This window comes from Capronia coronata, assembly GCF_000585585.1.
Source record: "Capronia coronata CBS 617.96 chromosome Unknown acBCG-supercont1.7, whole genome shotgun sequence".
Classification (NCBI taxonomy): Eukaryota; Fungi; Ascomycota; class Eurotiomycetes; order Chaetothyriales; family Herpotrichiellaceae; genus Capronia; species Capronia coronata.
In genome coordinates, this window is record NW_006912899.1 from 222,199 (window position 1) to 245,553 (window position 23,355).

The following is a 23,355-nucleotide window of genomic DNA, read 5'->3' on the forward strand; positions in this document are numbered from 1 at the left end:
TCCTGAAACACACCGCGCTCCACTGAAATCATTACCCCAGTACCTTGACTACTATGCGGCATCAACACTCCCATCACCTCTTTTGCAAGGTACATCTTTCTTGGTCTTTGACTACGAGGAGGGTGAGTACACAGAGAGGAAGTCAGAGAAACAGAGCTTGGTGTGTAAAAGTCATAGTAGTAGTATGCTTTGCGCATGTCTAATAATGATAGCCTCCCAATGCTGAATACAAGAACTCCTGCTCCCGCAAAGTATTCCCAACCTTCATGACGATAGGCCAGGCCTGGTTCCCTGATGGCCCTGTTTCGACATTGCCCGAGAAGAAAACCCCCATCCCAGTCGTCAACCATCAGTCCTAGCCCATGAAAACCAACGAACCATCAACGATAACCAGAATAATGATAATAATAATACAACTCTTCGACAGCGTTCTTCCTGGTGCCGCCTCCTATGCGTCGTCGACTGTCCTTCCAAGGATCTGCCAGTTGCCCGAATCATCCGAAGCGGCAACTTGACTGCTCCCGACAGTGACTTGTTGGACAGTGGGGCTTTTTCGCGCTGGTACAATGGCAGTGTCCTTTGCAGCATGTTGTAGAAGCTTGAAGTCCGCCGACATGTCCGACCCGGGATTGAAGGTGGATGGCTCGGGTTCCATGTAGTCTTCCATGATGATGTCGTCGTCTTCTGGCATGACGATCCGACCGGTGTTGCCCAGGCTTCCATAGACCATGCCGGAAGCTCCAGCAACATAGTAGTGGATGAGGTTCCTGTCAGACTCGTCGCTGAAGTACTGATAGAACCGCTTTTCAGGTTTGATGACAGCATGGAGGGCGGTGCAATACTCCATCACATATCTCTTGATGAGGGATTTGTAGGTGGCGAGAAGGTGTTCCGCGAATGAAGCCAGTCGGTCTTCTTGAATGGTATAGAGGCTCTGTCCTTCGGAAGCAAGGCGCTCCAGGAGGCTGCAGAGAATTCTCACCCCGAAAGCCAGAATGATAGGGAGTCGGTTGGAGAAACGCGGACGCTCAGGTCCAAAGTCCGATGCGAGACTCTGCAGGCTGGTACAGATAACAGTGGTGTTGGATGTAGGTGTAATAATAGGATCATGCGTGGTAATGATATATTCGATCTGTTCTAGGGTATCGAGGACTGCATCGATAGAAGGAAGAAGGTCTTCTGTGTGGGCACATAGGGTTGCTGCGGAGTCGTCGATTGCTCGTAAGACTGAGACATAGCCAGAGCTGTGATTGCATCTGGCGACGATGAGCGCGGACAGGGTCATGCCAGGGTGCGGTTCCGGCCATTGTGGATATTGCCGGAACAGGATGAATAGGATGAGGAGAATGGTGTGTCTGGTGTAGGCCGGGTGGCTGAGGCTCTCAAGTCTTCTTTCCCGGGGTTCGATGAGTTCATCAAGAGACGTCAATTTGCCAATCAAGATTTCGAACACATCATTGAACTGTGTTTGGCTGGTGATCAAGACTCCAGGGTGATTTTCAATCAGCTTTCTAAGCCTGCGGTAGCCCATAGCGTCAAAATTGCCCTGACGGAGATAGTCCACGGCTGTGGCAAGTGATCTCTTCGCGGAGGCCGCGATACTAGCACGACGTGGAGATCGTTGTGGCGAACGGTTGGAAGAACGGTTGGGAGAACGACGCGGTGAGGTGGCGGGCGATCTCTTTCTGGGAGCTGGGATAATGTAGGTGTTTTCTTTCCCATCGGCAACATGTTGACGGCTGGTCCCTTTCTCATGGCTGCGTTCAACAGACGGAATCGTGCTTTGATTCTCGTGGGGAAACGCAGTGACTGATCGGAGAGGGAGGATCACTGGCAGAGCGGGTGATTCTGTGCTTAGCTCCGACGTGGTGAGGACATCAGTGGGCTTGATTGTAGCAGAAGTTGGCTCAGTCTCATCCTCGGCGATGATGGGGACCGTTCGATCAACCTTCTTTGGGGGAGGAATCGTTGGAAGAGCAGGTAGCTCCCTGGCTTCAGTGACCATAGGCAGCGGTCGGTCAGCCTTTTTGATTGACTGGGTCGTTGGAGTTGTCGATGGTTCCTTGTCCTCAATGATAACAGGTGTCTGACGACCGCTTCGTTTGAGACTTTGCAGACCGCTGGCGACAGGGAGATCCTTTTCATCGGCTCTGACGGCGTCATGACGGCTTGCAGTCTTGCGATGTCGACTGATAGTGGAGGTCATGGCCTCCTTCTCAGTGAGTGAGACTGGAGTATGGCGGCCAGTTGGTTTTTCTGGCAGTGGCCGCTCCTTGACTTCGGTGGGTTTCTTGGTAGTTTCTCCACGAGATCCAGGGCGTTGTGCTGCATTGGACATGGGGGTGGCGACGATGCGACCTCGTCTGACTGGCGCCGAGAGCAAAGGGCGTGCATCGACTTGAGGGCTTGATGCCTTGAAGTCTTTCGTCGTGTCAAGCCTGGTGTCCTTGGGCGCTTTGGAAGTGGTTGTGCGAGAGTGGCTTGAGATGCCTTGACGAGAGCTGCCTGCCGACTCGCTCTGATGACTGGCGTGAGGATGTTCCTCGGCGTGTCTCTCTTGTTTGGAAGGCTCAGCGGCAGCATGCTGTGCGGACTTCTTGTATGTGAGGGCATCAAGGTCTTCCATGGAGCCAAAGACAAAGTCGTCTGGTTTGACTGAGGCCGGTGTGAAGCCACGGCGCTGTTGCAGGCGTTGTTTATTTTGTGCTTTGATGGAGGCGAGGGCTGAGTCTGGGCGTGGTACTCTGGCAGCCTTTGCAGCAGATTTGTCCGGGTTGTGAGGGTCTTCACGGAGAGCAGCTTGTGCATGGGGATTGAGTCCACCCATGATCATGCGAGCACCCTGAACATCGTACGTCGCGTACTCCCAGTAGACAGCGCGACTGTTCTCGCGGACTTTGACCTGTCCATCGGTGAGACCCTGGTATATGGCTTTGCGGGCCGCTTCGCCATCTTTCTCCCTGTCCATTTGGGTGCGGTACGTTGCAAGAAGGATTCGGAGCCACTCTGGGGCATAGGTGCGAGGAGGGATGCGTCTGTCTCTGAATGCGGAGCAGACATGGTAGAAGAGGCGCGGACTGTAGCCGGCATGCTTGCAAATGGTGATGACTGCATCGTTGGCGTTTTTCTGATTTACGCCTTTGGTGGAACCGCAGTGGACGATGAGCTGCGAAAGGAGCATATCCAGTTGAGGCTGGATTTGGGACTCCAGGTGCTTTGCGACATTGGTGACGACTCGGCAAGCTTGAGAAGAGAGGGTGGTACGCTCAGACAAGGCCGCCGTGACAATGTCCGGCAGGATGACCTTGACGCGTTCGATGAAGTCTTTGGGCAAGACACTGCCGTCTTTACGGTTGTCGAAGAATGCGGAGAGTTCTGCGAGGAGGTCTTGGCGCTTTTTCCAGCTTTCCTCGGTCTCCGGAAGAGTGAGCTCGTAGTGCAGGAAGTTGAGCACATCAACATAGGTCCTGCCGAGCATTTTGGCTCTGAAGCCGGTAATAGTGAAGTAGATCGCTTTTCCGGCGATCGGGATGAGTTTGTCGACTTTCTTGACTGCGAGAAGAATGTTAGACAGGTCAAACAGCGAAGCACAAGACAAAATGCAGCATACGGAAACCCATGATGACAACACAGCACGGAGTGCTTTCTCTCGTGGTGGGCTGGCACACAAAGGAGATCCGGATGCGGAAATCTTCTTGGCTGGGGATGATAATGAGGTAGGGCAGGATGCGGAAGAAGCCAAAAGGCAATGTAGAGTGTGATGGAAGTGAATTGAAACAGTGGTGGTTCTTCAGATGCAAGTGTGGTCGATTCGGCAGAGCTTATAGCTTGTAGCTTGTGAGAGCAACCACGGTGGTGAAGAGTCTTTGCGATATGATGAGGGAGGAAGCAGACCGGGGGCAGAAGCGAGACTTATATACATACCTTGAGGGCACCTTGTCAGGCTGCAGAGATTGATAGAGTTGCGAGGAGGCTGGAGGTGACGATCATTGACCCGTTGCAAAGTTTGTATAGACGATGGAAGGTGTCGCTCAGCTGAAGGGACAATGGATGGGTGGATGGATGAATGAATGGTTCAGTGGATGGTGTTGTTGTTACCAGATGTTTTGGAGGCGTAAATCGCGGTCGGCTTGGCACCCGACTGGACCGACGTCGATTGGAAGCCAATCAGCGTCGCCCGTGTGGCAACGGCGGATTATCTAAGCGGAGCCTCGATTTTGTGATTGCCATGAATTAGCAACTCTCAACGGCCCCTACCTATAGAATCTCAGATTACTTCAGCCCCCGTCCCTATACTTCGTGTTTGACCGGATCTACTCACTGAGCTGCTTTGATTTGTGTTTTGCTCTTCCACTCAGCCCTTGGCGAAGACAAGAATTAGCCTTCCTGTCGGTGTACGATTCGTTCAATCGCCGAACTATAACGCGTGTCACGTCTATACCTGCGCCTCGCAGCCTTGTAGCTGCCATTGATCGACGCCCAGCCATCCCACAGTATGCCAGCGCCGCTCCCTCCAAGACTCAGTCACAAGCCAGTGCTTCGACTACACCTGGATGATGTCACCCACGCTGCCGCCCAGATTGCTTGCTCCTCACTGGACTCAGGCTTGTATCTGGAGCGCGCCATTGAGCATGTCGTCAACCATTTGTATGATCACCACGGTGCGAGCAAGATCCCCAAAGTAAGGTCGGTCACCGTGGTGCTCAGATCCATGGGCGGGGTCGCCTACACGACCGGGCTGCCACTGGATGATCTTCACAAGGAGATCCATCTGTCGCTAGACTACGTGCGGAGCGTACACTCAGCAAACCCGTCAAGGATTCGCCTTGAGATCGCTGGCGTAGTCACCCATGAAATGGTCCACTGCTTTCAGAATAATTGCCAAGGGACTGCCCCAGGAGGTCTGATTGAGGGTATCGCAGACTTTGTTCGGCTCAAGGCTGGCCTAGCCCCACCGCATTGGAATGGAACCCCAGAAAACAGAGGCAAAAAATGGGACGAAGGTTATCAAAAGACCGCATGGTTTTTGGAGTGGCTGGAGGAACGTCATGGTCCGGGCAGCATCAGCCGCATGAACCAAACGATGGCGATGGGACCATATGATGAGAACAAATTCTGGCATAGCCTTTTCGGTCAATCTGTTGAGGAATTGTGGAGTCAGTACAAAGCAACATGGATGGCTCATGATCAAGATGATTCTTCCGGCTACTATGCACGTGAGCCGAGTGCCGCGGGGTCGGAAGCTGAGATGGTCAATTTGAATGAACAGGAGAAAGAGGAAGCCATCAAAGAAGAAAGGAGAGTTCAAGAATTTTTTGCATAGACATCAAGTGTGCTCTCGCCTTAGAGCAATATTATCTTCGCTTCTGCCTGGCAGAACCGTGTACAATGAATCTGAGCGATGACCGAGCCATGCCAGGCTCCCGTATAATCCTGAACCTCTCCCATGAGGTATTCGCAGCAACAGAGTATCACGAGGCGAGGTAACCGATGGTGGTTTTGGGCAGATCGACGCTACACGGCCGTTGTGGCAGTGCAAGATGCCACACATCTTGAAAAGCTACTATGCTAGGTCTGCGGGCAACAGTCAGCGGTAGGTCCACATTTTGCCAGAGGAATAATGAAATCAGTAGGAACGGCTTCAGTAAAAAATTAGAGTGTTGTTGCGTAGTTTTGTTCTTCATAGAACAAGTTCTCGGGGTTAAAAATGGATCATCATGCCGAATAGTTCTGCAGAGGAAATGCTGTTGCTTACCAGAGTGTGCCCGAATCTCGGGTAACCGTTCACGTATGCACGGGGGAAGAGCAAATTGGATGACTAGTATTCATCTCATTAGGCGCATGTATCTTGTCTATCGAACTAACTGCTGCTGTCCTGACGGTAGCATGTGCCATTCCTGAGTTTAGTCGAAGCCTGGGGCATCTAATCGAAAAGACCACCGAAGCCTGGGTGACAAGGTTAGCAACCATGCCATAGACATCAAAAATGGGTCTGGACTTACCCTCGTCTTCACTTTCTTCTTTCTCCTCTTCCTTTTCCTCCTCCTTAGCGGCAGCCGGTGCAGACTCTTCGGTGGAAGCAGCCGCGGCCGGAGCAGCAGCGGCATACGCATCAGGGTTGGCAATGCGGTCCTTGAGCTCATCGATAGCTGGCCAGCTGTAGTCGACCTCAATTGCAACCGCAATAAGCTTCTTGTAGCCATTGATCAAGCTGTGGATGACGGAAGGCAGCGTTGGGTAGTTGGCAGCCAGAGAAATGGTGGTGATGGTCGCGATGGCGGAGGACAAAGACTTGAGCAATTGGCTCTCCTCGATATCCAACACATCCGGAGAGAATGTCTGACCCTCCTCATAAACCTGCACAACCTTCATGCCGTACGTGAACGGAGAGATGTTCAACATGTTGAGAAGCGTGGCTTCTGAAGCACCGACTTTGGCGCCAGCCTCAACCAACTTGAGGTCCGTGGTGATTTCAATTGTACCACGAGCAATCTTGGTTGGAACACCAAGGGCTTGGAAGAAGGATGTCTTTCCAGGTTCCATACCAGTGTTTCCAGCTGGGACGTAGACATCACCGGGTGCAACGGCACCAGCACGAGCAGGGGCGGCGACTCGGTTGGCCAGGATCCTGTCACGAATGGTCTTCAGGTCGCCGTTGGTGAAAATGAATCCGACGTTGCCTGTAATAGTCAGCAACCTGACCTTTCTGTGCATATCGACGGCTGAAGCGCACCTTTGACGTGTGGGAGCAGACGCTCGTATTCCGGGTTGTCCGCAATAAATCCCTTGAGGGCTCGACGAACCATGGTGTTCTTGCCCATCAGGACCACCGCGTCACCGCGGAGCGACTGACGGATTTCGTGCATCTGCTGCGACGAGACATTGTCGACGCCGACCTGCAAAATCATCAGCGAACGTCCTCGATTTCGACTATCGGGCAACTCACGATGAAGATTGACTTGTACTCGTCGAGCAAGCTCTTCAGCTTGTCGAAGTAGACAGTCTTCGATCCGGATTTGCCCCCCATGACTTCTTAGTGCTGAAGTTAGGATGTTTAAGGGCAAATTGATGTGTGAGTTGAAGTTGAGGCTGTGGTACGGTTGCGATGGTTGGAACTTCGTCGTCGAATGCCTGCGCCTGCGATTTTCCTGCATCGGATTCGCAGTGTGCGCGGAAATCTTGAGTCTTGGCGTTATCTGGCGGAGCAGATGCCACTTTAATGCAAGTACTTCACATCAGGACTACCACAACAGCACTTGTGCTTCTATTTCGACGGGATGAAGATTTGCGTCTCCTGTTATTGAAGCGAAAGGCGTCTTCTCCTTGCTGGAGCCAGCTGTGTGGTCTTTATGCGCTGAACCCTAGTCGGCGCGCGACGTAAAAGATCCTCGCCAAATCGAATGATGGTTCGTCATCCATTCCAGAAATTATGCTGCATACAGCCAGTCGATGGCGAACAGCCTTTCCTCATAGCGGCTTCAGGCCCTGTCCTTAGCACTTTCGATCTGAGAGATGGCAGATTATTGAGCCAGTGGCCTCAGCCTGGGGGTAAAGTGACCGGTGGGAACGGTGCAGCCACAGCAAACGACGGGGAAGATCCCCCAGCCAAAAGGCGGAAAGTCGAAGTACAACCCCCCGCTGTACTTTCCAAGCAGACCACCGATGAACCTGTTGATATCACATCCGACGGCCAGAAGACGGAGAGAAAAAACGCGCAGTCAGAAGCCTCTCAGTCAGCCAATGTCTCGCACATCGTCGCCACAAGTGACGGTGCCACAGTGATCACAGCGACCACAGCGGACAAGACAATACGGGTATTTGATGTACGACCTGGAGGAGTCTTGGGTCTGCAAAGTCAGAGGTGATTCTCCTCCAGCGATAAGAATGGCTAATGAAACTAACATGAATCAGATCCATGCCTAAAAAAGTGTGCGGCATCGTCCTCACCCCAGATGAGAAAGACATACTTGTCGGGGACAAATTTGGAGACATATATTTGCTTCCATTGCATCCTAGAGAAGATTTTGTCCCCAAGAAGGTGGAGCAGGATCAGCCTGAGCGCGCTTACGGTCCTGCAGCATCGGAGCTGACAGTCCACACCCAAGGCAACCTCAAGGCGCTTCAGCAGCAGCGGCGACAAAAAACGGTCCCACCTAGGAAAGAAGGCCCCAACTTTCAGTTAAAGCTACTCTTGGGCCATGTATCGAGTCTGACAGACGTGGCTATCGCCGAAGTGCAAGATGGCTTGAAACGCAAGCAGTACATCTTGAGCGCGGATCGAGACGAGCACATCCGGGTATCTCGAGGAGTCTCACAAGCCCATATCATTGAAAATTATTGCTTGGGCCATCGAGAATTCGTGAGCAAGCTATGCATTGCGCCATGGAATCCGGAATACTTGGTGACAGGGAGTGCTGAACCGTCCCTGAAGGTCTATCATTTTTCGACGGGGCGTTTGCTTGACGAAGAGCTCTTCGACGCAGCGGTACGCCAGGATATCAACAGTGTCCTGAGTGCGGATGATGGCGAGCGCTCAGTGGGTCGTCTCGCTGTCTCCTCCATCTGGCCCATACATTTCACTGTGGCTGGAAATGCACCACATTCTCGACATCCTCCTCATCTTCTCCTCGTCGCGCTGGAAGGGTAAGTCGATTCCAGAAAACTTATTGGCTGAGACTGACACCGCCATGCAGATTACCAATTCTCCTCAGTTACGTTCTCAGCGAACAAGGCCAGTTGAGGCATCATCACACCTTGACCCTGGCAGGGAACGTTTTGGATGTCGGCATTGGCCCTGCCCTTTGGGACATTGTGGTCAGTATTGATACAGTGCACAAACCTGGTTCAGTCAGGGTCATTCGACCTGAAGAGACACCTGCAACAGAAGCATTCGAGACCTTCGAGCTATTTTCAAATATCTCTAACGATCAAAACGGATCAAGCGAGATCGAGAACCTTGTCGACGGACCGGAATTGCGTTGGGAGAAGACCAGCCTGGCAATGCTTCTGAATGACTCGGCCCTACACTGTGAGATTCCGGACGCGCCAGTCGAACAGCCATCGAAGGCCGAGAACACATACAGCGTGTTGGGCGAGACTTTATACGGGCTCGAGAATGTTAGGAAGAAGAGGGGATTACATGTCCAAGAGGATGATGCTGAAGATTTAGGAGATGATATCTCCGTAGCACCTCACAGTACCACTTGACAGCAGAATATACAGACTGGCAGCCAATTGCTGTCCGCATGCAAGACTTCTGTTCTGGGTCCGGGGTGATTGAACATCGTACAAATATTGCTTCTCGTCCACTGGGAAATCCTAAAGGGCAGCTTCGCAGTTCAACAGCCGGTTGATCTCTAGGTAATAACGTCAACTTCAGAGCTGTTTACAGACCACCTGGGAGCACTCACAAGCGCTTTTGCGGAGCCGGAAATACCTACCCTGCAGGTAAACCTGCCCAGTCGCAAGCGATCACAATGTACTGCAAGGATTTGCGCCTGCGGAGATATGTGGGCGCCAGTCGCCGCTTTAACATATACTCCATGACTACATGACAAAAGCGCTTGCGGTTTGAGCAAGGGCTAAATAAGTCGAACATGGGCACATCTTCTCCCACGACAAAGTCCATGAATTCGTGATTCCTCGAGCTTGTTTACGTTTGTCAGGCAAGATGAACCATAACTTCCCGCCTCTGAAGAATGACCGCCTTCTTCGAGCTGCTCGTGGTGCGTCAGACATTGGGAAATCTCGCCAACGGACCGCATGTGCTAAACAATTGTAGGCGAAAAGGTCGATAGACCGCCCATGTGGGTAATGCGTCAAGGTATGCGGCGGTCAGTGCCTTCCTTTCCCAGTGACATAGCCAAAAAGCTGACTGCTCGCGTAGCCGGCCGATACCTTCCTGAATATCACGAAGCGAAAGGAAAACATGATTTCTTTGAATGCTGCCGGTCGCCGGAGATCGCCTCGACTTTAACTCTCCAACCCATCGATCGTTATGAAGGGCTCATAGATGCCGCCATCATCTTCTCCGACATTTTGGTCATTCCTCAGGCCATGGGCATGGATGTCAAAATGGTCGATGGATTGGGACCTCAGTTTCCGGATCCGCTCCGCTCGCCCTCAGACAAACAATACCGAGAGGTGTTGGAACGAACAGTGGATGTCGCGAAAGAGCTCGATTACGTCTACAAGGCCATAACATTGACGCGGACCAAGCTCGCCGGCCGAGTGCCTTTGTATGGATTCTGTGGTGCCCCGTGGACTCTCCTCTGCTACATGGTCGAAGGCGGAGGCACTAAAATGTTCAGATATGCCAAAACCTGGATCTACAAGTATGGCAAGGAAAGCAAGGCATTGCTTCAAAAGATTGCGGAAATTTGCGTCGAATATCTCGCGTTGCAAGTCGCCGCTGGGGCGCAGATCATTCAGGTCTTCGATTCGTGGGCTGGAGAGCTGTCGCCGTCCTCATTCAGAGAGTTCGCTCTGCCCTATTTGAAATACATCTCGGAATTTCTGCCGAAGAAACTTCACGAGATGGGCGAGGAGATTGTACCCATGGTCGTCTTTGCAAAGGGCGCATGGTATGCTCTTGATGAGCTATGTGATTCCGGTTACGACGTGGTCGGCCTCGACTGGTTGCATGATCCAAAGGAAGCTGTGAAAATCGCCCGAGGAAGGGTGACGTTACAGGGCAACGCAGATCCCGGTGTCTTATACGGCAGCCATAAAGGGATCACATCGGTCGTCGAAGAGATGGTGAAGGGTTTCGGAGGAGGGAAGCAGCGCTGGATTGTCAACCTGGGACATGGTATCACTCCAGGTGTCAACCCTGATGACCTGAGATTCTTCTTTGAAGAGGTTCAAAGATGCACGGCGTGAAAAACGAGCGACAAAAGGCATAAGGGAACAAAACAGAATAAAGTTCGAAATGTCATCATTGCTCGCCGATATCTTCGTTCCTACACCGGTCGTTAGTTCGATTTTCATATTGTCGCGCAAACGAAGCCGCCCGTAACCACATTACGAGAGACTCATGGGTTGAAAACAAACTCACCAAACATGGGGCTTCTCTTCGATAAACTTCCTCATGAGCTCTTTACACTCCTCGTTCTCCAGTACCACAACCTCGATTCCCCTTTGCTTGAGATAGTCCTCTCCGCCCACAAATGTCTTGTTCTCCCCGATCACCACTCTGGCGACCTTGTACAAGATGCACGAGCCCGTACACATATCGCAAGGGCTGAGCGAAGTGTACATTGTGGCACCTGCATATGCGGAGGCGGGCAGTCGACCTGAATTCTCAAGAGCAGAGATCTCAGCCTGTAGAGGTGTCCGCCAGTAATCAGTATCGGCTCAGTACTGCAGTGTCTTCCCAGGTTGAGGAACGAGGTTTTCGATATGCTCCATTGCTGCCTCTGTTGGGACGAAATACAAGACCAGGGCTCAACAGGAAGATGGGAGGCAGATGCCCCGCGAGGGTAGTCATGCTTACATGGAGCGTCGCGCTGCCCTTCTGCACGCGCATATTGTGTCCTCGACCGATGATTTTGCCGTCCTTCGACACAAGACACGCTCCTGTAATTGTTGTCAGACTACTTGTAATACACACAAGTATCGGAGACGTCTATCGGTTCTCATTCCGGGACTAAGGACCATACCTATCGGGACGCCTCCCTCCGCGAAGCCTTGTCGGGCTTCCTCGACGGCAGCAATGAAGCCAGGATCTGTTTCCGACATCTTCGGCTCTGTGCTTTGTGTAGCGGCTGAGCACCTACTATCAGGGTTTCAAGAGAGCGCCGAGTTTCAAAAGAAGACGGTAGACTACCTAGGACTTGTTTACGACGAAAAGCTACGAACCCAGGTACAAAACACGCAACGCTGTGATAAGAGATCAAGAGATAGGTACGTATTAGTACGTAGTAATGTATGATGCCGTCCATCGGTCTGGAGCTTCCTCATATGGTATAGCTCGTAAGCTCCGCGTTCAAATTCATTTGCTGCCGCTTTTGCGGATCAAGAGAAGTCAATCGTTCTTCTATAAACATGAGGCTGTCGCGATTGGAGATGATACAAACTACTAGTCTGGTTGCACTGGAACGACAGCGAGCGACTGCATATCGGCATCTTAGCGAGCCGTTTAAGGTGCGTTGACGGCTGGCAGCAAATGCAGGAGTCATGGAGCTCGGAAATCCAATATGAACTCGATAGGTCCGGTTCGTTGCTTGCCTGCAAGCCAACTGGAAAGAGGCTATGGAAGCATCTCTTCGAGCCTACATCCGCTATAAGGCAACGCGCATCCATGGCACATCTGACATCTATTTGTGAATGAGTCGGAAGGACTGAGTCGACGGGCCCCTGAAAGGTTTCGCGTATCTTCGGCGATGTCCTTGTGAACCATCCAACAGTCGGGTTCAGGTCAGTGTCATCGACATGATGTTATGTCTTAGCCACACCCAGACACAGCCTGCGTAGTATGTAAGTTACATATTGCAACCGTTTCTTGCTTCATTCAGTAATGCCATCGACAGGGGCGGGCAGGCGACAGAATCAAGCTCATAGAGGCGCAAGTTCACACCAACCTACCGTCTGCCGAAAGGCGTGATATGCCTGGAAGGCCCCAGTTACCCACTGGCGCTGCGCATTAATTCTGTATCATTTTCTCCTTCGATAGACTGCCGTGAGGCCCAAAACACTCAAGATGAACGAGGAAAGCCGAAGTCCTCGTCATGCTCCGTTGAAGGAGGTCACAAGGAGCCCGTGGCCTGGCATGGCATCTGTTGCCGTGTCGTTCGGTAACAGAACAGAGCAGACATTGCCGTATCGCGCATGATGGGCGCTATGCGCACGAATCGTGCTCCTGCGCTGGCAGTTCTTCTTCGCTCCGGTCAAAGGAGTATTGCTGACTGATAAGTCCAACCATTGCGTTCTTGACCACATGTCACTATTGCGCCTGCCATTACTGCAGTGGTGTGAGCTAGGTAGTTTTGGAGCACTGCCCTCATGTACCGCATGAATACAGCAAAGGATTCGTAACCTGTGGCGGTTTGGGGCTATATGAAAGCTGCTTGGTGAGGCATTGCCGACGAAAGGTATGTGCGGCTCAGCTTTGGCTTGTTAAACAGCAAGATGTCACACCAGCCTTGGACCGGTGACAGGGGGACTGACTTGGCACTGCAGCCGTCGAGGAGCAGGGTACCTATTCAAACAGGCCCGTCAGTCCAAGGCGCAGCCTTCCTTAAAAATCTCAGCATGGCCTATCGTTGGACTTTCGCATTGACTGCTGGTTGCTTGCCGCGCGAGCAAGGAAAACCTGGATTCAAGCCCGGGCAATCCTCTCAGCTCATGACAATGTCTCGGCGGCTATTGGTGATGGCGGTTGGGTTAAGGTTATAGTTGAGACTGGAAGACTTCTCTCAAGCAATCAACGGAAGTAAGAAGATGCTTGTCTGGAGCTTAATCTTAGGTATCCGATACCTATGCACGCCGCGCTGGAAGGCTGGTATGTCGATAATGTGTAGAGTCAGCAATACGTATTGATGTAGAAGTCCTGCATGGGTTAGGGGTTGGATGCATGGGTTAGAAGGAGGTCTCGGTAAAGGCGGCACCTGGAGCCGGGTCACTGGCACTGCCAAAGAAACATCGGCTTATCAGGCTTGATCGATGCCTGGCAGTGCCAGTGCCAGTGCCAGTGGTTGTTATCTGTTGCCCTCGCTATCCTCACAAACGTTCGTTGCTTTGTCAATAAATCAAAGTTAACGTGATTCTTACGCGCCTAGATCCTGTACGCTTAGCAGAATGACAGGAGTCGCGTTGTCCCCGGCCACGTCTTTCAAATAACGTCGAAAGGTTTGCTGACCGATTGGCCTTGATGCCCCGTGGTCGTTGAGAATGGCAGACCATCAAAGCGACAGTCGGCGGACGTCATCGGATCATCACCAAGTCCAGCGCCAGGATTTGGACGATACTACATCTCTCTTTCTCAGTCGGACGCGGTCACAAGAAGACATTGCGTTTGTGGAAAACATCGCCGTTCAGGATCCTTTGGCCGATGAATCCAAATCCCTTGCCGGTGATGATGGAAATGATGCATCGGCGACAGTGTGGCCGCGATCGGTGATGTATTTGGTCTTGTTGAGTGCATTTCTCACGAGCCTGAGCTTCGGTGTTACGCAAGTACCGTTGTTGTATGTCTTTCGACTCATGACCTGCGATGCTTACTACAAAAGCCATCCTTCTCGTGGGCCCAGCCCCATTGCAGATTCAGCATTGACCGGGTCTACGGGGTTAGTGTTCTCCTATATGTTGGCAGCCACTGAAGTCGGCTCTACGGGCGTGCTAGCCCAGGATGCCACGGACAAGTGCTCGATACACGCCATTGAGAGCTCTACGGCACTGTCGATATCTCTGCTCGGTGCCAGCACCACTCTTTTTGGCCTCTTGAACCTTTTCCTGACGGGGGCGCTCATCAAACGTATTGGCCTGAAGACGACTCTCATCATCCAGGTGTTCTTCCCGGCTCTCCGGTTGCTCGTTCAGAATGTCGGTGTGGAGGTCTGGGGTAGCGCAGGCATCATCATCATCCAATGCTCGCAGATTGTCAGCATCATCGGAGGACCGAGTGGCTACATATTGGTGCTGAACACATTCATCACCGAGATCGTCGAACATGAGGGGCGCACAGCGGCGTTGGGACGCTTGATGGGGAGCATGATGTTCGGGTCTGCGTTGGGCTTCCTGCTGGGCGGTGTGGTGGCCGAGGCCTTTGGGATCAAGGCGCCATTCCGCCTGACCTTGACGTTGTTCCTGATATCGTGCGCCTATGTGTTCCTCTTTCTGCCCCATATTCCTCCCGCAAAGACGAGGGAATCTGAAGGAGCTCTGGCTGAGGGCGGGAACGCGAAAACGTCCTTAAGCAGGTTCTTTGGTCCGTTGACCGTGTTTGCGCCACGGAAATACATTGGTAGGGACGGAGTGGTTCGCACGGAATACGGGGCTCTTCTTCTCGCATGGGGAGTGTTTCTGGGCATTTTGGCTACAGGTGCGTTGCTCCCCCTACCTCAATTCTAGCTAATCATGCCGGCTAACGTCTCCTGCAGGCTATCTGCCCACCTTACTTCAACTGTATGCCACAGATGTCTTTGCATTCGGCACCAAGCAGAACGGCTGGCTGATCTTCATGTACTCCATGCTCAGAGGGCTCTTCTTGACCTTCGCATTCCCGAAGCTCATCGCAGTTGGAAGAAGATGGACTATGAAAAGGGAGGCAGATGCTCGTGCCACGAACACAAGGCCAGCAGCCTCGCCTGAGCGGGAGCCACTGCTGGCCCCTGGTTCAGCCCAGGCAGCCGCCGTTGACGACGACGCTGATGATGACAAGGCACGCAAGGAGCAAACCTTCACATTCGACCTCACCTACACCAGATTTTCCTTGATTGCCGATGGCTTACTCACCTTGCTTTGCTCGTTCGTCCGCGAAGGATGGCAGATGTATCTTGTCGCCGCCGTTCTGCCGTTCGCTGCAGGAACCGGTTCTGCCGCCAAGGGCACTGTTCTTCAGATGGCTGGAAGTTCCGCCAGCAGTAGTGAGAGGACAGACGCTCTGGCCGGTGTTAGCCTTGTCGAGAACATGGCCCGGCTGTCAACCAGTAAGCTGATGCCTCTCCGTTCTCCTTGGGCCGTATGTTATGTCGGCCCTGGGATGTTGTGGACAATACTGACCTGCTTCCGAACCCTAGCTTTTGTGTTTGGTGTTATCTTTGCTGCTTTCGCCGGTATTGGCAAGACAGAGCTTGTCTTCACATGCAATGCGGTGAGTTCTATTCCGTCAACCGTGAGCTCTTGTGATGGCTGGCGCTAATTTCGGACTTGAAGGCGGTCGCCTTGATAGGGTTCGTTGTGTTGCTATTTGCTCGATTTCCGCCGGAAGGCAGCCGTCGGCTCGACCAGCCCGGTGACTCTACTTCCGAGGGTTGATGCCGTTGCCGTAATACCATCGTACGATTGTGAGCGATGCGGCGTCTGAGTGATCATTGCCAGCGACCGGATAGCACAAGTCATTGGCCATCAGCGGGTGGCACTAGAAGGGGAACAGGCGCTCCGAAGTTACGATAGACGGGTTAGAGGACACCCGCATACTCGGTGGTGGACTGGGAGTCTGCCTGATTCGCGAGAACCGGACTGCTCAAGGACGCCATGGAGCATGGAGCATGGGCTGCTGAACAGGCACGAAACCAACGCCTGGAGCCATCTTGCCATCATTGACGCAGGCAGATGTTGTTTGATACGTTGGATGTGTTTGTCCTGTTTGCCTTGTTTTATACCAGGCTGACCCTTGCAGACTTAGCACCCAACGTCGCCACGGTGAAGTTGAAGTACACGTTGAGACATACCCTCCGAGCCTCTGATGGGTATCAAGTTGATGTTGCGGCGACGCGGCGTTATCAGTTGCTAAGGCACTAAGTGCACTAGTAGCTTCCTACGATAAATGCGCTGTCTCCAAGTTGCCATCATGATCGCGGCCAAACTTAGATGATGACTTATTATGAAGCATCAGGGCATGGCCAGAAACTAGATTCTGTTCATACTACGATCACGACAAACTCTCAAGTCTGAACGAACCTCTGCGGTCAGTGTAACACATTCTCAAGACGAGGCTTTCAGCCAGCCATGTGATCATGTGATCTCGCTTCAATTGCCCTTTGAAGGAAGCGTTCATGCTAATGACGTGAGATTGAAACCCCGAGGCTTTTGCGTCCCATCATATAGCGCTAGTGGTGGTTGATTTCCATCTTATCTCTTTCCAAACAGACGACCGTGATATCCATCCATATCAATCAGTCAGTACAGTACAAGCACTGGAGCGGACCTCGGGTCCCCAACATCGACCCTGCCAACCATGTGTTGAATCATAATGCAGCCATCTTCATCCGACAACGACTCTCTCCGCAAACGACGATTCAGGATACAGAGTGAGTTTGGTCGTGCTCGACAATGGAGAAGCCGGAAAAGCCGTCCCTGCGATACCTGCCGTCGGAGGAAGACGGCTTGTGTTATCGAAGATCGACCACCATGTAAGTGAATCCTGTCAGCGTGTTACATCATGGACTTACCAGCCCTTGAAGGTCTGTTTTGTAGAGGAAGGGGGTTGGACTGCCAGTCCACCATTGAACCCATCCAGCACTCGAGGTTGCAAGCTTCCGACGACGACGATGAGGCAATGGTATTAGTCGAGCCTGCTGCAGAGCCCAGTCCTCAAGAGGAGCAGGTATCACCTGAGCAGGTCAGCCATGGCAAGAATGATCACGGCCAAGATCTACTCTCGCCGAGCGCCAGCGTGGAGGATGTGGACGTGCGAAACTGGCGTAGAAATCACCCTCCGACCACGCCTAGCAGCACTGGCTCCCGTCTAACAGAGGCCAAAGTCTACACCATTGAAGACGGCCCAAATTTGACCGGACATTCGCTCGGGCTCTCTGCCGAGCAAGACACCAATCTCCTCGCCTCCTTCCGGTCCGTTATCATCAACGAGACGAACCGTGTTGATGGCGACATTTTCCAAGTGCACGCCGGAAACCCGGCAGTCGGAACGCCACCTCTGCATTTTTACATCTTGAGGGACTGGTTTATGCCATATGACAATCGGATAAAAGAGGAATCGTCCCAGGCCATTGAATACAGGGTTGGAACATATGGGCCCAACCTCGTCCGTCTATACTTCAAATACGTCCACCCCGTCTACTGTGTCGTTTCTAAAGTGCGCTTCCTGCGGGCTTACAAGCAGGATAAGTTGAGTATCCCAGCGTCTCTACGAGGAGTCATTTACGGAATGGCTGCGGTCTTTTGGAAGCGTGATCCTACGCTCCGAGCAATTCCTCGTCCGTTTGAACAATATGAATTGTTCCATGCCGCTCAAGCTTCGCTCGAGAGGGAACTGGAGGCCCCCAATTTGTGGAAAATACAGGCCTGCTTACTGATGCTGCACGAGAAGGCTGCCGGGAATGGCACCTTTGAAACACCAAGAACCTGGACTCTCTCTGCACAGGCGCTCGCATGTGCGCAAATGATAGGCCTTCATCGTGATCCCTCCGACTGGAACATTGCTCCCTGGGAGAGGAGTCTGAGAAAGAAGCTGTGGTGGGCCACCTATGTCACTGACATGTGGTCGTCGGTTTCGCATGGTAACCCTCCGCATATCTATCGGGCATCCTATACAACCACAGACCTGAACATGGATGATTTGAGGTTTGACGAAGACGTCCCCGACGATCTCAGAGATATGGTCGATGCCACGAGTGCCACCTTTGATATTTCCACAGCTGCTCGATTTCTTGAGCTCACGAAACTAACTCAAATACTTCACAAGCTCTTGGATACGGCTTTGTAAGAGCGATGTCCGACTCGGAAGAGGAGAATAACCAGCTAATCTTGATGCAGCACGGACCACAGTTACCGAACTGCGGTACTGGATGCTGAAGGCCAGGAGGCCAAGCTCCTAGAGATCCAGTCGGAACTAGAGTCCTGGCAATCCTTGATCCCGCAGTGTGTCACCATGAGTTACACTGCAGATAGATACAGTTTTCGCAACAATGGTGGGTTTATGTGCAGCAGGTTGAAAATTTGAGCTCTCGAGCTGACAATGAAACAGGCCCGTTGCACCTTGCTTATTTCGCAACCCAAGTGCTGCTCTTTCGAGCATTGATGACGCCGGCCTCGATGGCTGCAAAGAATAGTCCGCATTCGAGTCTACGAAGATTCTTTGACGCGGCCATAGATCAGTGCAGCGACTTCCTCGAGTTTATGAACGAAATAACGCCTGATGGTCTCCGAGCGTTCTGGGGCCGACGTGAGTTTGATCTCCATGTTGCTCATTACGATCAAATTACTGACAAGCTTTAGATGGCCGGTCGCAGCTGATTCTCACCGGGAATTTCCTGGTGTATCTCTTCTTGTTGTCATCCAGTCCAGATCATGTTCGCGAGACATTCCGACTCCTGGAGCTTTTTCATGAGTCCCTTCAGAGGCTGGGAGACGTTGTGGACGAAGAGTCCGTCGGTCTCATACGGCCTGTTGCGCTAAGGATCGACTCTTTCTTCACCCAAGCGGCACAGATTATGCGCAGTGGCTCAACTACAGGCTCCTATTCGGCGCCCATGCTGGTGGATCACCAGGACGAAGCTTCCACAACTTCTCCTATCCAATAACATTCACGAAAAGCATCGTTGTTGTGACTGGTCACTGAATCCATTGAAATGCTCGGCGACAGGCCCGAACATTCCAGATTGTGTCCCAAGTCATCTTGCAAGACTTCTGGACCGTTCGATCTACACGGTTTATGGAATACTGGTGTCACTCTAGCTACCCAACGCACGCGCAGATTGGATCTACCGCCATTTATTCGTCATCCCCGAAGAAGACCTTGATAGGCATCCACGAATCGTTGACGACCTTGAAGCGGGTCTTGATACCGCTCAGGGCTTCCATCTCATCCTTGGTGAGCTCCCAGCCATCCAACGCGAAGTTCTCCTCGATCCTCAAAGGTGTCACACTCTTGGGAATGATGCTGGTACCTCGTTGGAGACCCCACATCAACCTGATCTTGTTAGCGACGATCTCACCTTCTTGGATTTTGACCGCTTACAATATCTGAGAAGGACTTTTTCCCTTAGCATGGGCTATTTGACCCAGTACTGGCTCCTTGTAGAGCGGGTTGTCCGTGGCACCTCCGAGGCAAGAATAAGCTGTGCAGTGAATACCTTTTGACATGCAATACTCCAACAATTTAGGGCTGGCTGTGTTTCAGCATGGAAGTGACTACCTCGAGGGTTTATACGATGACTTACGATGGATTGCCCGGGTGAAGTTCGATCTGATTCACCGCTGGAACCACCTTGCAGGATGGGTCGGTGAGCAGTTTCTCAAGATGGCGAATCTGGAAGTTTGACACGCCAATGTTTCGGACTTTGCCTGTATCCAGCAGCTTCTGCATTTCTTGCCTGGTGGTCGACTTAGCATACGGAGTCCTTCAGGAATCGAAAGGTCTGGCCACTCACCATGTCTTCACGAAATCCCAATCCGGCAAATGCTTGGAAGGATCGTTCGGGTCGGTTGAGCAAGGGAAGTGTACAAGGTACAGGTCGATGTAGTCGATCCCCAAGTCGCTTAGGGACTTGTCGAACCCTTCTCGGACCCTGTGATGCCATGGATTGTCAAGCTTAGTCGTCACCCAGATCTGGTCCCTCGGGACTCCGGAGTCTCGGATGCCTTGGCCAACCTCAACTTCATTCTGATAATTGAGAGCTGTGTCAATGTGTCGGTATCCTATCTTGATCGCGTGGCTGACTGCTGTGCGAACTTGATCTGGCGGCGACTTCCATGTTCCGAGCCCTATGGCCGGGATCTGGGCCCCGGTATTGAGCGAGAATTTCTGGGAGGTGTGGTTGAGAGTTGCCATTGTTGCTTATCAGCGCTTACTCCCAAAGGTTGCGTGCTGCGTCTATATTGATATCTGGCAGCCCAATACTACGGTGACATCGGAAATGAATAATGTTATTATCGAGCAGAGCCTTTTGTACCGGGTCTTCGCCATGACGGGCGCCAGCGTTTGATATCGGCCTCAGTCGGTTGTGGATGTTGGTCACCAGCGTCCAATCTCAGCTCCAGTCTGTTGCTGGTTTCAGGCCATGCGCGTCACATTGGAGATCCTAGAAGCCAGTGTACGACTTCGGGTTGTGCTCTTGCGCAGTTGGCCGATCGGTCTAATTCTTTGACCTATCTATCGAAGCACGTCTTCTCGTCGGCCAACTAACTTATCAGCAGTCCCACATTGCCTCCCACCATTAAACGGGCGACAGCAGGGCTGGGCCCAGAGGGTTATTGTGCCTAACAGACAATTTATGTATAAGCATATGCTCTGAGTTCTCCTACACCAGGTCAATTCTCGCCTGCCCCATCGAAACCTCAGTCAACAACAGTCTTTGCGTTTCTATTGTGTCAGACTTTCCTGTCCCTTGCAGAGTACGCAGGCCGTCTACGGTGTGTTAGAGACAAACAATATGGGAATCCAGTGGGACCACCTCAAACGGCGGCTGGAAGTGTGCGTTCACCGAAGCAGGCAATTGTGTATTGGTGACGACACATGCTGACCTTCAATGTCTGTGCAGTCCCAAGGACCAAGACTCCTACTATGAGAACACAACGTGGTGCAACCGGGATTTGATCCCCATGCCACCCGACCGACGGACTTGGGGACTATGGGGGTACTTCGGTATGTGAAAAGCACAAGTTCATTCGAGAAATACCATCTCCTTACCAAATACAGGATACTGGACGGTGTCCGGATCGTGTATCTCGGCATGGTCGACTGGGAGCACCCTTCTGGCCTTTGGGCTCAGCCCCCAGCAAGCCATCGGCGTCGTGGTGAGTTAACCTATGATTCTACTTCCCAAACTGCCGCAATCTGACAAAGGACCCTCTAGATAGTAGGAGGCGTCCTTACCGGTCTTCTGGCTGTGGCGTGTGGATGGCCCGGAGAAAATCACCACATCGGTTTCACAGTCTCGTCTCGATTTTCATGGGGGATGCGAGGAAGTTATTTCCCCGTCATCCTGCGTGTATTCGTGGCGTGCATGTGGTTTGGTACTTGAATCAGCGTCCAGGCTTGCAAAACAATCTTGCTAACGAATTATGTAGGCATGCAAGCATACTGGGGAGGACAAGCAACGCGTGTTATGTGGGGTGCGATCATTCCAGGTATGATATTTCGGATCGCCAGTGTAGGCTGTTATGCTGACAGAAACAATGAAGGTTTCGCACATATGAAGAACTATTTCGCCGAGAGCTCTCACCTGTTGACGAATGACTTCATCGGGCTCATCATCTGGATGTGCGCATTCATTCCACTTGTGCTGGTGCCACCTGAGCGACTACAACTTCCCTTCGCCATCTCATTCGTTTTCTTCGCGGGCTCTTGCATCGGCCTGCTCATCTGGTAAGAGGCGGAAACCCTCATCGTTCCAGAATGTGCCAGCTTGCTGACAGACGGTTCAGGGCGGTCAAGAATGCTGGCGGAGCCGGCAGCATGTTCAACGAGCCTGGCAGCGCACCTAACACCGGTTGGGCGTTCATGTTCGGTATCACAGCCATCCTTGGATCTTGGGGTTCCGGAACACTGGGCCAGTCTGACTGGACCCGTTACGCCAACCGCAAGTTCGCTCCCACTCTTTCCCAGCTGGTTGCCGCTCCAGTCACGATTGCCGTCACTGCCATTATCGGAATCATTGTCACAAGCGCCTCGAGGGATATTCTGGGCGGAGATGTCATCTGGAATCCAATCTATCTGCTCTCCGACATTCAGGAGGAGTACCATTCCAGCTCTAGGGCGCGGGCAGGCGTGTTCTTTGCCAGCGTGGGATTGGTCACTTCACAGCTTGCAGTGAGTTCCACGCGCCTTGTCATTTAGGAAGCACCACTGACCGCTCATGACTTAGATCTCGGTCGTCTTGAACTCGGTCTCCACCGGCATGGATCTGGCTGGCCTCTGCCCAAAGTATATCAACATAATCCGAGGCAGCTATATCATGGCGGTCGTCGGCATTGCAACTCAGCCATGGCAGCTTGTGAACACTGCGGACCGATTCCTCAAGGTCCTTAGCGGCTTCGGTGTCTTCATGGCGCCCGCGACGTAAGTCTCTTCTCTCGAACGTTGGTTTGGGATACTGTCGAACCAACAAACTGACCTCTTCTGCTGTTTTCTAGTGGGGTTTTGTTGTCAGACTATCACATCATCCGCCGCCGCAAATTGAAGCTCAACGATCTCTACACCGGGAACAGCTCGTCGATCTACTGGTTCAATAAAGGTGTAAACTGGCGGGCCATTGTGGCATTCTTCAGTGGAGTTTGGCCACTACTGCGTAAGTTTGCTGCCGTTTAACAGCATAGATTGCGTCAACGAGACTGACTCAATCTCCTCTCCCAACAGCTGGTCTTGTCGGAACTGTCAACAGCGTCCCCGATGCTTCTTTTGTCGGCTGGATCCGTCTCTACAATCTCACCTTCATCGTCGGGCTGGCCATCAGCTTCTCCGTGTTCTGGGTTCTGAATGTTATCTCTCCACCTCCTGGACTTGGGGAAGAGGCTCCTTTCGTCGATGACGACGTTCTATACGGACTCGGCGAAGAGAGTTCGGAGCATGGCACCGAGAAGCCCGCACCGATTGCAGACAAACATGCTGCCCAAGCCACAGTGTCTGCTTAGCAGTTGTGTATAGGACCGGCTGGTGCCGTCTGAATTCGTCCGGATAGAGAATACAATTTCGGGGGATGGGGAAGGCATAGAGGTGTTTGCTTTCGGGAGGCA

The 23,355-nt window shown here is 52.3% G+C and overlaps 10 protein-coding genes across 10 annotated transcripts; 6 read left to right on the forward strand and 4 right to left on the reverse strand.

The window, feature by feature from the left end:
- Positions 1 to 448: 448 nt before the first annotated feature.
- Positions 449 to 3,478, reverse strand: A1O1_07648 (uncharacterized protein; the record flags this gene model as incomplete). The annotated part of the gene is made up of 1 exon (XM_007728515.1): positions 449 to 3,478. One exon carries the CDS (start codon positions 3,476 to 3,478, stop codon positions 449 to 451), a length of 3,030 nt encoding a protein of 1,009 aa, XP_007726705.1.
- Positions 3,479 to 4,495: 1,017 nt separating this feature from the next.
- A1O1_07649 (uncharacterized protein) lies at positions 4,496 to 5,323 on the forward strand (the record flags this gene model as incomplete). The annotated part of the gene is made up of 1 exon (XM_007728516.1): positions 4,496 to 5,323. The coding sequence occupies one exon, from the start codon at positions 4,496 to 4,498 to the stop codon at positions 5,321 to 5,323; it is 828 nt and encodes a 275-aa protein (XP_007726706.1).
- Positions 5,324 to 5,923: 600 nt separating this feature from the next.
- On the reverse strand, positions 5,924 to 7,027 carry A1O1_07650 (60S acidic ribosomal protein P0; the record flags this gene model as incomplete). The annotated part of the gene is made up of 4 exons (XM_007728517.1): positions 5,924 to 5,946; positions 6,003 to 6,680; positions 6,734 to 6,896; positions 6,947 to 7,027. The coding sequence occupies 4 exons, from the start codon at positions 7,025 to 7,027 to the stop codon at positions 5,924 to 5,926; spliced, it is 945 nt and encodes a 314-aa protein (XP_007726707.1).
- Positions 7,028 to 7,403: 376 nt separating this feature from the next.
- Positions 7,404 to 9,207, forward strand: A1O1_07651 (uncharacterized protein; the record flags this gene model as incomplete). The annotated part of the gene is made up of 3 exons (XM_007728518.1): positions 7,404 to 7,861; positions 7,912 to 8,643; positions 8,694 to 9,207. The coding sequence occupies 3 exons, from the start codon at positions 7,404 to 7,406 to the stop codon at positions 9,205 to 9,207; spliced, it is 1,704 nt and encodes a 567-aa protein (XP_007726708.1).
- A 463-nt stretch (positions 9,208 to 9,670) lies between these two features.
- Positions 9,671 to 10,881, forward strand: A1O1_07652 (uroporphyrinogen decarboxylase; the record flags this gene model as incomplete). The annotated part of the gene is made up of 3 exons (XM_007728519.1): positions 9,671 to 9,725; positions 9,782 to 9,823; positions 9,887 to 10,881. 3 exons carry the CDS (start codon positions 9,671 to 9,673, stop codon positions 10,879 to 10,881), a joined length of 1,092 nt encoding a protein of 363 aa, XP_007726709.1.
- Positions 10,882 to 11,052: 171 nt separating this feature from the next.
- Positions 11,053 to 11,739, reverse strand: A1O1_07653 (cytosine deaminase; the record flags this gene model as incomplete). The annotated part of the gene is made up of 3 exons (XM_007728520.1): positions 11,053 to 11,322; positions 11,495 to 11,577; positions 11,661 to 11,739. 3 exons carry the CDS (start codon positions 11,737 to 11,739, stop codon positions 11,053 to 11,055), a joined length of 432 nt encoding a protein of 143 aa, XP_007726710.1.
- A 2,151-nt stretch (positions 11,740 to 13,890) lies between these two features.
- On the forward strand, positions 13,891 to 15,975 carry A1O1_07654 (uncharacterized protein; the record flags this gene model as incomplete). Its single annotated transcript, XM_007728521.1, has 4 exons — positions 13,891 to 15,040; positions 15,099 to 15,647; positions 15,738 to 15,811; positions 15,874 to 15,975. The coding sequence occupies 4 exons, from the start codon at positions 13,891 to 13,893 to the stop codon at positions 15,973 to 15,975; spliced, it is 1,875 nt and encodes a 624-aa protein (XP_007726711.1).
- Positions 15,976 to 16,912: 937 nt separating this feature from the next.
- Positions 16,913 to 19,202, forward strand: A1O1_07655 (uncharacterized protein; the record flags this gene model as incomplete). Its single annotated transcript, XM_007728522.1, has 5 exons — positions 16,913 to 17,072; positions 17,124 to 18,381; positions 18,436 to 18,590; positions 18,647 to 18,844; positions 18,898 to 19,202. The coding sequence occupies 5 exons, from the start codon at positions 16,913 to 16,915 to the stop codon at positions 19,200 to 19,202; spliced, it is 2,076 nt and encodes a 691-aa protein (XP_007726712.1).
- Positions 19,203 to 19,392: 190 nt separating this feature from the next.
- On the reverse strand, positions 19,393 to 20,452 carry A1O1_07656 (alcohol dehydrogenase; the record flags this gene model as incomplete). The annotated part of the gene is made up of 4 exons (XM_007728523.1): positions 19,393 to 19,591; positions 19,640 to 19,786; positions 19,842 to 19,994; positions 20,052 to 20,452. 4 exons carry the CDS (start codon positions 20,450 to 20,452, stop codon positions 19,393 to 19,395), a joined length of 900 nt encoding a protein of 299 aa, XP_007726713.1.
- A 601-nt stretch (positions 20,453 to 21,053) lies between these two features.
- A1O1_07657 (uncharacterized protein) lies at positions 21,054 to 23,253 on the forward strand (the record flags this gene model as incomplete). Its single annotated transcript, XM_007728524.1, has 10 exons — positions 21,054 to 21,094; positions 21,162 to 21,265; positions 21,320 to 21,417; positions 21,477 to 21,636; positions 21,691 to 21,750; positions 21,805 to 21,988; positions 22,048 to 22,432; positions 22,488 to 22,681; positions 22,756 to 22,910; positions 22,979 to 23,253. 10 exons carry the CDS (start codon positions 21,054 to 21,056, stop codon positions 23,251 to 23,253), a joined length of 1,656 nt encoding a protein of 551 aa, XP_007726714.1.
- Between the last annotated feature and the right edge of the window lie 102 nt (positions 23,254 to 23,355).